Source organism: Oncorhynchus tshawytscha, linkage group LG26 (genome assembly GCF_018296145.1).
Source record: "Oncorhynchus tshawytscha isolate Ot180627B linkage group LG26, Otsh_v2.0, whole genome shotgun sequence".
NCBI classification, from domain to species: domain Eukaryota; kingdom Metazoa; phylum Chordata; class Actinopteri; order Salmoniformes; family Salmonidae; genus Oncorhynchus; species Oncorhynchus tshawytscha.
Window position 1 is genome coordinate 47,468,912 of NC_056454.1, and position 12,905 is coordinate 47,481,816.

Here is a 12,905-nt window from a genome sequence, read left to right on the forward strand (position 1 = left end):
GAAATAAGGAACCGTTCTGTATTTTATCTAACGGGTGGCATCCCTAAGTCTAACTAGGCAAGTCAGTTAAGAACACATTCTTATTTTCAATGACGGTCTAGGAACAGTGGGTTAACTGGTCTAGGAACAGTGGGTTAACTGGTCTAGGAACAGTGGGTTAGCTGGTCTAGGAACAGTGGGTTAACTGGTCCAGGAACAGTGGGTTAACTGGTCCAGGAACAGTGGGTTAACTGGTCCAGGAACAGTGGGTTAACTGGTCTAGGAACAGTGGGTTAACTGGTCTAGGAACAGTGGGTTAACTGGTCTAGGAACAGTGGGTTAACTGGTCTAGGAACAGTGGGTTAACTGGTCTAGGAACAGTGGGTTAACTGGTCTAGGAACAGTGGGTTAACTGCCTTGTTCAGGGGCAGAACAGCAGATTTTCACCTTGTCAGCTCAGGGATTCGTTTTTGCAACCTTCCGGTTACTAGTCCAACGCTCTAACCACCTGCCTTACATTGCACTCCACGAGGAGCCTGCGTGGCAGGCTGACTACCTGTTACGCGACGGCACCACGAGGAGACTGCATGGCAGGCTGACTACCTGTTACGCGACGGCAGCAAGAAGCCAAGATAAGTTTAATGCTAGCTAGCAACTTATCTTATGAAAAACAATCAATCTTAACATAATCACTAGTTAACTACACATCGTTGATGATATTACTAGTTTATCTAGCGTGTCCTGTGTTGCATATAATCGATGTGGTGCCTGTTAATTTCTCATTGAATCACAGCCTACTTTGCCAAACGGGTGATGAATTAGCACTGTCGTTGCACCAATGTGTACCTAACCATAAACATCAATGCCTTTCTTTAAAATCAATACACAAGTATATACTTTTGAACCTGCATATTTAGTTAATATTGCCTGCTAACATGAATGTTTTATAACTAGGGAAATTGTGTCACTTCTCTTGCGTTCCGTGCAAGCAGTCAGGGTATATGCAGCAGTTTGGGCCGCCTGGCTCGTTGCGAATGTGTGAAGTCCATTTATTCCTAACAAAGACAAACAAATGTAATTCATTCACCAGAATTGTACATAATTATGACATAACATTGAAGGTTGTACAATGTAACAGGAATATTTAAATAAAGGTGTAAAGAAATCGGTGTCCAAAAATTCAGAATGTTTCAAACTTGAAATCGGCCTTAATTAATCGATCATTCCGATTAATCGGTTGACCTCTAGTCTGTGTGTGTGTGTCAGTATACCTGTTCTATCCTGTCTGTCAGTTGCCCTGTCCTATCATGTGTCTTTTGTCAGGGTACCTGTCCTATCCTGTATGTTGTCAGTCTACCTGTCCTGTCTGTCTGTTTTGTCAGTCTACCTGTCCTGTCTGTCTGTTTTGTCAGTCTACCTGTCCTCTGTCTGTCTGTTTTGTCAGTCTACCTGTCCTCTGTCTGTCTGTTTTGTCAGTCTACCTGTCCTGTCTGTCTGTTTTGTCAGTCTACCTGTCCTGTCTGTCTGTTGTCAGTCTACCTGTCTGTCTGTTGTCAGTATACCTGTCTGTCTGTTGTCAGTATACCTGTCTGTCTGTTGTCAGTCTACCTGTCTGTCTGTTGTCAGTCTACCTGTCTGTCTGTTGTCAGTATACCTGTCTGTCTGTTGTCAGTATACCTGTCCTGTCTGTCTGTTGTGTCAGTCTACCTGTCCTATCTCTGTTGTGTCAGTCTACCTGTCCTGTCTCTGTTGTGTCAGTCTACCTGTCCTGTCTCTGTTGTGTCAGTCTACCTGTCCTGTCTCTGTTGTGTCAGTCTACCTGTCCTGTCTGTCTGTTGTGTTAGTCTACCTGTCCTGTCTCTGTTGTGTCAGTCTACCTGTCCTGTCTCTGTTGTGTCAGTCTACCTGTCCTGTCTCTGTTGTGTCAGTCTACCTGTCCTGTCTCTGTTGTGTTAGTCTACCTGTCCTGTCTGTCTGTTGTGTTAGTCTACCTGTCCTGTCTCTGTTGTGTCAGTCTACCTGTCCTGTCTCTGTTGTGTCAGTCTACCTGTCCTGTCTGTCTGTTGTGTTAGTCTACCTGTCCTGTCTCTGTTGTGTCAGTCTACCTGTCCTGTCTCTGTTGTGTCAGTCTACCTGTCCTGTCTGTCTGTTGTGTTAGTCTACCTGTCCTATCCTAATCACATGCTGTGTCTATCTCTCTTCCAGTGAAGAGCCGGAAACCCTCACTAGGCGACCTGATCCTTCGCCACACCAACAGCCCCACGCGGGCACGCCACGCCGCCCAGCTCGCCCTGGCCCACGTACGAGACGGTGGCCAATCGCTGCACAGTGCCCTGTTCCGGGGCGGGTCAGGGGCGTCGGGGCTGGAGAAGCAGGCAGAGGCTCTGAGGGTGAAGAACGCCGTCTACTGCGCCGTCATCTTCTCCGAGTTCCTCAAGGAGCTGGCCGCTCTGGCCCAGGAGCACGCTGTCTCCATGCCCTTCCTCCAGAGCCACGACACTGAGGAGTGATGCTGTCTGTCTCCACACCCTTCCTCCAGAGACACGACACTGAGGAGTGACACTGAAGGTTGCAACCCGATTTCAACCCTCCTCCCAGAAGATTGAGAAGCATTGGATTGGTTGTAAGCGTTGTCTAGAGGGAGTTCCTTTCCACCGTTGTTAAATCTAGTGTACGTGACGTCTGGGCCTGTATCCACAAAGCGTCTAAAAGACAGACAGACAGACAGGATAGGGCAGGTAGACTGACACAGACAGGATAGGGCAGGTAGACTGACACAGACAGACAGAGACAGACAAGATAGGACAGGTAGACTGACACGTGAGACAGTGGTTAGGATAGGACAGGTAGACTGACACGTGAGACAGTGGTTAGGATAGGACAGGTAGACTGACACGTGAGACAGTGGTTAGGATAGGACAGGTAGACTGACACGTGAGACAGTGGTTAGGATAGGACAGGTAGACTGACACGTGAGACAGTGGTTAGGATAGGACAGGTAGACTGACACGTGAGACAGTGGTTAGGATAGGACAGGTAGACTGACACGTGAGACAGTGGTTAGGATAGGACAGGTAGACTGACACGTGAGACAGTGGTTAGGATAGGACAGGTAGACTGACGGGGAACTGGCATCAGTTTAGAATTTTACATCATAACGAATAAGATTGTATGAACAGATCCTAGATCCGGACTCCTTCTCTAGGACACTGACCATATATGGACAGATCCTAGATCGGCACTCCTTCTCTAGGACACTGTGACCATATATGGACACATCCTAGATCGGCACTCCTTCTCTAGGACACTGTGACCTTATATGGACAGATCCTAGATCGGCACTCCTTCTCTAGGACACTGTGACCATATATGGACACATCCTAGATCGGCACTCCTTCTCTAGGACACTGTGACTATATATGGACAGATCCTTTACTCCCTTCCACCTGCAGGGGGCAAAGTGGAGCACTGATGGGGCTGAGAGCTACAGTGAAGAGACGAGGGGGAGGGGGACAGTTCATTCAGGCAATGTGAAATCAAGAATGGAAATGGAAATGGAATATATATATATATATACACACACACACACTAAATGTGAATAGATCTGTAGATCTTGGAGAGTGGTCTGCAGTGTACATACCATAGCAGGGTGGTAGTGTAGCACTGCACCACATGTGTACATGGTGCTGAGTCAGCTCTTTCCACTCTCCCCTCTAGTGAATGATGCTGAGTCAGCTCTTTCCACTCTCCCCTCTAGTGAATGATGCTGAGTCAGCTCTTTCCACTCTCCCCTCTAGTGAATGATGCTGAGTCAGCTCTTTCCACTCTCCCCTCTAGTGAATGATGCTGAGTCAGCTCTTTCCACTCTCCCCTCTAGTGAATGATGCTCTTCAGACGTACTGTGTACTGGAAAACAAAAGTGGATTTTGATATTTGTATTTATAACCTCTCTCCATGTTTTATCATCATTTTAGATTTAATTTATATATATTTTTTAAATAAATGAAACATTTTTCGACCTATCAATGCCATGTGGGAGCAAAATATGCGTGTTTGCCGTGCATTCTATGGTCATGCACCCGGTGTTGCCAGTCTATTTGGTCAAATTTGGTCATGCACCCGGTGTTGCCAGTCTATTTGGTCATGCACAAGGTGTTGCCAGTCTATTTGGTCAGCACCTATCAATGCCGGTGTTGCCAGTCATTTGGTCATGCACCCGGTGTTGCCAGTCTATTTGGTCATGCACCCGGTGTTGCCAGTCTATTTGGTCATGCACCCGGTGTTGCCAGTCTATTTGGTCATGCACCGGTGTTGCCAGTCTATTTGGTCATGCACCCGGTGTTGCCAGTCTATTTGGTCATGCACCCGGTGTTGCCAGTCTATTTGGTCATGCACCCGGTGTTGCCAGTCTATTTGGTCATGCACCCGGTGTTGCCAGTCTATTTGGTCATGCACAAGGTGTTGCCAGTCTATTTGGTCATGCACAAGGTGTTGCCAGTCTATTTGGTCATGCACCCGGTGTTGCCAGTCTATTTGGTCATGCACAAGGTGTTGCCAGTCTATTTGGTCATGCACAAGGTGTTGCCAGTCTATTTGGTCATGCACAAGGTGTTGCCAGTCTATTTGGTCATGCACAAGGTGTTGCCAGTCTATTTGGTCATGCACAAGGTGTTGCCATCGGAAAGGCTGTGTTTCTGTTCTGTTGTATAAAAAACACTGCAGTGCTTTAGGCCTGGCTAACTCATTGATCCTGCTTTGTAGTGTCTACCCCTCTGGTTGCTTGTCAAAGTTAGCTGGCTAACTCATTGATCATGCTTTGTAGAGTCTACCCCTCTGGTTGCTTGTCAAAGTTAGCTGGCTAACTCATTGATCATGCTTTGTAGAGTCTACCCCTCTGGTTGCTTGTCAAAGTTAGCTGGCTAACTCATTGATCCTGCTTTGTAGAGTCTACCCCTCTGGTTGCTTGTCAAAGTTAGCTGGCTAACTCATTCATCCTGCTTTGTAGAGTCTACCTCTCTGGTTGCTTGTCAAAGTTAGCTGGCTAACTCATTGATCATGCTTTGTAGTGTCTACCCCTCTGGTTGCTTGTCAAAGTTAGCTGGCTAACTCATTCATCCTGCTTTGTAGAGTCTACCCCTCTGGTTTCTTGTCAAAGTTAGCTGGCTAACTCATTGATCATGCTTTGTAGAGTCTACCCCTCTGGTTGCTTGTCAAAGTTAGCTGGCTAACTCATTGATCATGCTTTGTAGAGTCTACCCCTCTGGTTGCTTGTCAAAGTTAGCTGGCTAACTCATTGATCCTGCTTTGTAGAGTCTACCCCTCTCGTTGCTTGTCAAAGTTAGCTGGCTAAATCATTGATCCTGCTTTGTAGAGTCTACCCCTCTGGTTGCTTGTCAAAGTTAGCTGGCTAACTCATTGATCCTGCTTTGTAGAGTCTACCCCTCTGGTTGCTTGTCAAAGTTAGCTGGCTAACTCATTGATCCTGCTTTGTAGAGTCTACCCCTCTGGTTGCTTGTCAAAGTTAGCTGGCTAACTCATTGATCCTGCTTTGTAGAGTCTACCTCTCTGATGGTTCAGTGTGGGACGGAGGATGGGAAGTTTCATCGGTAGTCTGAGACTGGGAGAAAACCTCGTGCTCGTTGCTTTCAACCTCTCTTCTCTCGTGCTGGTTTTCCTCTGGAGATATTGGTTCCTCTAAAAGCTTTACATTTGTTTTAATGTGACTACATTTATCACATTTAGTTTCCTGTTTGCAATTAACCGAATTGACGATCCGTCCATCAAATCTGTTGTTGTGTGAAATAGGCTACACAGTTTTGTTTTGGGCTCTCGAAACCCTGGGAGAATAGGGTCCCAGTCCAAAGGGCCATTATCAGTTTACGCTGACTATCTATACTGAAAGGCATTCTTCCTGTTGGGGGAAAGATACTTCAAGGAAAAGATACTGTAGATCTATCACCTAGGCTAGGAACATGGAATCCAAAGAACATTCACCCCAACTGTTCTATAATGGAACATAGAACTGTCATAATAACCTAGTCTGAGTACCAGTCTCTTAGCTAACATTCTACTCCTTGCCATTACCATATTTGGCACATGACAACATGTACGTGACAATTAATATGTTGATTTGATTTGTGTATAGGGAGTGGATTCTCTAGAGGCTGGTACTCAGGCTAATGATAACCTTGGAACTAGCCTAACTAAGAGACTGGTACCCAGGCTAATGAAAGGCTAGTTCCAAGGTTAACTAAGAGACTGGTACCCAGGCTAATGATAACCTTGGACCTAGCCTAACTAAGAGACTGGTACCCAGGCTAATGATGACCTTGGACCTAGCCTAACTAAGAGACTGGTACCCAGGCTAATGATGACCTTGGACCTACCCTAACTAAGAGACTGTTACCCAGGCTAATGATGACCTTGGACCTAGCCTAACTAAGAGACTGGTACCCAGGCTAATGATAACCTTGGACCTAGCCTAACTAAGAGACTACCCAAGAGACTGGTACCCAGGCTAATGATAACTGGACCTAGCCTAACTAAGAGACTGGTACCCAGGCTAATGATAACCTTGGACCTAGCCTAACTAAGAGACTGGTACCCAGGCTAATGATAACCTTGGACCTAGCCTAACTAAGAGACTGGTACCCAGGCTAATGATAACCTTGGACCTAGCCTAACTAAGAGACTGGTACCCAGGCTACCTACTAACTAAGAGACTGGTACCCAGGCTAATGATAACCTTGGACTAGCCTAACTAAGAGACTGGTACCCAGGCTAATGATAACCTTGGACCTAGCCTAACTAAGAGACTGGTACCCAGGCTAATGATAACCTTGGACCTAGCCTAACTAAGAGACTGGTACCCAGGCTAATGATAACCTTGGAACTAGCCTAACTAAGAGACTGGTACCCAGGCTAATGATAACCTTGGACCTAGCCTAACTAAGAGACTGGTACCCAGGCTAATGATAACCTTGGACCTAGCCTAACTAAGAGACTGGTACCCAGGCTAATGATAACCTTGGACCTAGCCTAACTAAGCATGATGCAGTCTTAAACGGTAATACTTAACCTTACATAGGTAATATACATATCTAAAAGGTGTCATTCTTGTCTCTTGAGGTACCAAGTAAAGATGGCACCTTTTTTTCTTCTCTCTGGGAAACTAGTCTGTAGAAACTTTAACCATGTCAGTGTTTCCGTGCATCTAATATTGATTTGTATGCGTTGTGTTGAGAAGCTAGCCCACACGGTGTTTGAGGCTTTGCCAAGACACTTTAATTACTTTCATTTCCGTTTGTATTTTTTTATCTAAGGTTTGAGGTTGTTTTTAAGTGTGTGTGTCAGTGTGTGTATGTGAAAGTCCATCTCTAACCCTGCCTCTATATTGTCAGTATCTTGGCTCAACATTCTCTCTGCTCTGTCAGTGAAACAACTGTTTTTGCCAGTTTTTTTCCCCCCAGAACATCTGTCAGAATTTAAAATGGATATGCAGGAAACTCTGGTCGACAGGTACGACTCTTGACTTTGACGTTTGATGAAAGCCATGGCTACAATGGTTCCCTTAATATCCTGTGCTGTTACTCTTATTCTGGACATGTATAACTCTCAAGAATTGAATCTCCAGAATTGACGATATTCCCCAAGTTTCTCGAACAGCTACATCCAGATGTTTGAAGAGGGGAAAAAAAGAATATACAGTAATTCAATAAAAATATGAACAATAAAATCTGTATGAGAAGTCGCTAGTTCCACAAGTAGGTTCTGGGTAATCTTGTGCTAGACTGAGAATCCAGCTGTTTCTGTGTTGAAGAGGGAGGGAGTAAACTACCGCAGTGTTTTCCAAAACACCATCCGTCCCTCCAGCTGTCCATCCAAACCCTCTCATTCTGTCTGTTTCGTTCACCTCCAATGTGTCCCTTTTCATTCGGTTTTATTGTCTCAATACGTTGTGCAAGAAAAAAAGGATTTTACAGTCGGTAAATCCCCCTCCCCTTGAGGTCACAAACTGTACCCTGGCAATGACCAAATGATTATCTCTTATTAACCGTTATCTATTTCATTTTGATCAGACATCAAATCAGTCACTCGAAGTCTGTTTTTTTTTAACTTGTATGAATATTTTTCTTGTGAAATAATTGCTTGTTAAAGGTTGTGTGAGTTAGATGCACTGTTCTTTATTAGACAGTTCACTGTTCTCTTGAAGCAACCCCCATCCACAAGAACGCAAACCTACAATAAGTAATTCTACGTTATGCATGCAACAAACCCTAAACTAACTCAGTTGAGTTAAATACATCTGGGTTTCAGGGTGGCTACAGCCAGTAGCTGGATCAGGTGTTGTCACCATGTTAGCATTTTCCTTTTTATTGTAAATTGTTAAGAAATTCAAGCAACTATTTCAATTGTGTTGATTGGTGATTTGTGAGCCTGTTCAGCTCTTTCCAGGTTTTGTGTGTGTGTGTGTGTGTGTGTGTGTGTGTGTGTGTGTGTGTGTGTGGCAGCAGTAGTCTTCCTCAGTCATGCACCTCTCTCCCTCATACAGCCATCTCTCTGAAACTGCCAGTCAGCCACTCCACATAATGCCATGCAGATCCTCTGATGTCACTTCCCGACTTCCTATTATATTTACTGCTTATCATCATTCAAACTATGTTTGGAGAGAATGTAGTTACTGTTCCAAATGACAAGATACCACAAGAGAGCTGAACAACTCACTGTGATTATCTAGTCAATGAGCTGACGAGGATGGATTTATGGTTCTCATTAGTATTGTGTGTGTGTCATTTTTTTTAAAGATTTAAGTTTCAAACGATTTTTGATTTAAATGTAGATTTCTGGAAATTGTCTGTCAGCTGTTCTCTCTCTCACTTTTTTTTGTTTGTTCCTGTATTGTGAAACGACAGATAGATCTCTCCTGGAATCTATGCAAATATGTTCTGGTGTCCTAACGCCAAGGCTGAAACGGGAGACGGACTGAGTTAACCTGTAAATAATGTATAAACCAATGGGTCTTTAGAAATACAGGGGCATATGAATTAATCAAGAGGACTGAATGAAACACATGCGAAATGAATGTCTGAAATATTTTTATATAATTTAAGAGAGAAGAAAAACATGAAACAAAAGCAAAAAAAAAAAAAAACTTTGTGGGGAAAAATCTGGAAGAAACAGAAAATAAAGGGAAGGTTTTTATTCATTTATAAATGTTTTACCTGGCCATATGAATTGTGTCATGATGTTTCTTTATTTAGGCTTTTCTCTCCTGTGTCAATTAAGCTTCTGACACACCACACAGAACAGTTGATATACAGATCAGCTTCCCACTTAGAGATGAGCTTGCTCTGTCTTTCACCTGTTATTCTCCTTTTTAATCATTCACACTGTGTGTGTGTGTGTGTGTGTGTGTACTCTATTTCACAGCAGAACATTCTACAGATATTTATTAACGGACTCAAACTCTTGTTTATTAGCCTAGCTCCAAGCGCTGGGGTGATTGAGTGAGTGAATCTCATGCATGTCTAGAACATTCACCACTGTCAGTGTGTTGGTTGATCTAGAACATTCACCACTGTCAGTGTGTTGGTTGATCTAGAACATTCACCACTGTCAGTGTGTTGATTGATCTAGAACATTCACCACTGTCAGTGTGTTGATTGATCTAGAACATTCACCACTGTCAGTGTGTTGATTGATCTAGAACATTCACCACTGTCAGTGTGTTGGTTGATCTAGAACATTCACCACTGTCAGTGTGTTGGTTGATCTAGAACATTCACCACTGTCAGTGTGTTGGTTGATCTAGAACATTCACCACTGTCAGTGTGTTGGTTGATCTAGAACATTCACCACTGTCAGTGTGTTGGTTGATCTAGAACATTCACCACTGTCAGTGTGTTGGTTGATCTAGAACATTCACCACTGTCAGTGTGTTGGTTGATCTAGAACATTCACCACTGTCAGTGTGTTGGTTGATCTAGAACATTCACCACTGTCAGTGTGTTGGTTGATCTAGAACATTCACCACTGTCAGTGTGTTGGTTGATCTAGAACATTCACCACTGTCAGTGTGTTGGTTGATCTAGAACATTCACCACTGTCAGTGTGTTGGTTGATCTAGAACATTCACCAATGTCAGTGTGTTGGTTGATCTAGAACATTCACCACTGTCAGTGTGTTGGTTGATCTAGAACATTCACCACTGTCAGTGTGTGGGTTGATCTAGAACATTCACCACTGTCAGTGTGTGGGTTGATCGAGAACATTCACCACTGTCAGTGTGTTGGTTGTCCACCTGTTTCAATTGGAACTGTCCGACGTAGCCCGCTACCAAGGACTGTGGGCTTTCCTTCTCCATGGCTGACGAGAGTAAGACATTTAAGTGTGTTAACCTTCGCAAGGCTGCCGGCCCAGACGGCATCCCTAGCCACGTCCTCAGAGCATGCGCAGACCAGCTGGCTGGAATGTTTACGGACATATTCGATCTCTTCCCTATCTGCTGTCCCCACACACTTCAAGATGATCACCATTGTTCCTGAGCTAAACATAATTGACTGTCACCCCGTAGCACTCACTTCTGTTGTCTTGAAGTGTTTTGAGAGGCTAGTTAAGGATCATATCATCTCCACCTTACCCGACACCCTAGACCCACTTCAATTTGCTTACTGACCCAATAGATCCACAGACAATGCAATCGCCATCACACTGCACATTGTTCTATCCCATTATTCATTGACAATAGCTCAGCATTCAACACCATAGTACCCTCCAAGCTCATCATTAAGCTGGAGGCCCTGAGTCTGAACCCTGTCCTGTACAACTGGGTCCTGGACTTCCTGATAGGCTGCCCCCAGGTGATGAAGGTAGGAAACATCACCTCTGCTGATCTTCAACACAGGGACCCCACAAGGGTGTGTGCTCATCCCCCTCCTGTACTCCCTGTTCAACAATGACCGTGTGGCCATGCACGCCTCCATCTCAATCATCAATCATCTTTTACAGATGCACAATTGAGAGCATTCTGTCGGGCTGTATCATTGCCTGGTACGGCAACTAAACCACCCGCAACCGCAGGGCTCTCCAGAGGGTGGTGCGGTCTGCCCAACGCATCACTGGGGGCAGACAACCTGCACTCCAGGACACCTACAGTACCCACTGGAAGGCCAAAAGATCAGCAAGGACATCAACCGCCACAGCCTGTTCACCCCGCTATCATCCAGAAGGCGAGGTCAGTACAGGTGCATCAAAGCTGGGACAAGAGACTGAAAAACAGCTTCTGTCTCAATGCCATAAGACTGTCAAATAGCCATCAATAGCCAGCTTCCACCTGGTTTTGCAACCCTGCAACTTATAAACAGTTGAAGTCGGAAGCTTACATACACTTAGGTAGTCATTGAAACTAGTTTTCCAACCACTCCACAAATGTATTGTTAACAAACTATAGTTTTGGCAAGTCGGTTAGGACATCTACTTTGTGCATTACACAAGTCATTTTTCAAAAATATTTTTTACAGATTATTTAACTTCTAATTCACTGTATCACAATTTCAGTGGGTCAGAAGTTTACATACACTTAAGTTGAGTGTGCCTTTATAAACAGCTTGGAAAATTACAGAAAATTATGTCATGGCTTTAGATGCTTCTGATAGGCTAAATGAGTCAATTGGAGGTGTACCTGTGGATGTATTTCACGACCTACCTTCAAATTTAGTGCGTCTTTGCTTGACATCGTGGGAAAATCAAAAGAAATTAGCCAAGACCTCAGAAAAACAAGTGTAGACCTCCACGAGTCTGGTTCATGCTTGAGAGCAATTTCCAAACACCTGAAGGTACCATGTTCATCTGTACAAACAATAGTACGCAAGTATAAACACCATGGGACCACGCGCTTTGGTGCGAAAAGTGCAAATCAATCCCAGAACAGCAAAGGACCTTGTGAAGATGCTGGAGGATACAGGTACAAAAGTATCTATATCCACAGTAAAACGAGTCCTATATCGACATAAACTGAAAAGCCGCTCAGCAAGGAAGAAGCCACTGCTCTAAAACCACCATTCGGTTTGCAACTGCGTATGGGGACAAGGATTGTACTTTTTGGAGAAATGTCCTCTGATCTGATGAAACAAAAACAGAACTGTTTGGCCATAATGACCATCGTTATGTTTGGAGGAAAAAGGGGGAGGCTTGCAAGCTGAAGAACACCATCCCAACCGTGAAGCATGGGGGTGGCAACATCATGTTGTGGGGTTGCTTTGCTGCAGGAGGGACTGATGCACTTCACAAAATAGATGGCATCTTGAGGATGGAAAAGTATGGATATATTGAAGCAACATCTCAAGACATCAGTCAGGAAGTTAAAGCTTGGTCGCAAATGGGTCTTCCAAATGGACAATGACCCCAAGCATACTTCCAAAGTTGTGGCAAAGTGGCTTAAGGACAAAAAAGTTAAGGTATTGGAGTGGCCATCACAAAGCCCCGTCCTCAACCCTATAGAACATTTTTGGACAGAACTGAAAAAGTGTATGCGAGCAAGGAGGCCTACAAACCTGACTCAGTTACACCAGCTAAGGCCAGGGGAATGGGCCAAAATTCACCCAAATTATTTTGGGAAGCTTGTGGAAGGCTACCTGAAACGTTTGACCCAAGATAAACAATTTCAAGGCAATGCTACCAAATACTAATTGAGTGTATGTAAACTTCTGATCCACTGGGAATGTGATGAAAGAAATTAAAGCTGAAATGAATCATTCTCTACTATTATTCTGGCATTTCACATTCTTAAAATAAAGTGGTGTATTTAACTGACCTAAGACAGGGAATTTTTACTAGGATTAAATGTCAGGAATTGTGAAAAACTGAGTTTTTAAATGTATTTGGCTAAGGTGTATGTAAACTTCAGACTTCAACTGTATATGGAATCA

The 12,905-nt window shown here is 44.2% G+C and overlaps 1 protein-coding gene and 2 long non-coding RNA genes across 5 annotated transcripts in view; 2 read left to right on the top strand and 1 right to left on the bottom strand.

Annotated features, from left to right (window-relative positions):
* The window catches only part of LOC112235668 (FHF complex subunit HOOK interacting protein 1B-like), a 38,354-nt gene extending 35,622 nt beyond the window's left edge, over positions 1-2,732 (top strand). The window contains exon 11 of the mRNA XM_042306752.1: positions 2,185-2,732. Within this exon, the coding sequence (XP_042162686.1) occupies positions 2,185-2,489 (305 nt within the window). The 3' untranslated portion in view covers positions 2,490-2,732. The remainder of the gene's footprint in view (positions 1-2,184) is intronic.
* Positions 2,733-4,186: 1,454 nt separating this feature from the next.
* On the top strand, positions 4,187-6,320 carry LOC121841007. 2 transcript variants are annotated; one of them, XR_006080041.1, is made up of 2 exons: positions 4,187-4,617; positions 4,648-6,320. It is a non-coding gene; the product is annotated as an uncharacterized LOC121841007 (long non-coding RNA). The 2 variants fall into 2 exon arrangements; XR_006080042.1 differs by having other exon boundaries at positions 4,187-4,587.
* Positions 6,321-6,381: 61 nt separating this feature from the next.
* LOC121841008 lies at positions 6,382-7,085 on the bottom strand. Of its 2 annotated transcripts, XR_006080043.1 has the most exons (4): positions 7,013-7,085; positions 6,865-6,965; positions 6,513-6,646; positions 6,391-6,455 (listed from the first exon to the last, which is right to left on the bottom strand). It is a non-coding gene; the product is annotated as an uncharacterized LOC121841008 (long non-coding RNA). The 2 variants fall into 2 exon arrangements; XR_006080044.1 differs by lacking the exon at positions 6,513-6,646 and having other exon boundaries at positions 6,382-6,455; positions 6,825-6,965.
* Between the last annotated feature and the right edge of the window lie 5,820 nt (positions 7,086-12,905).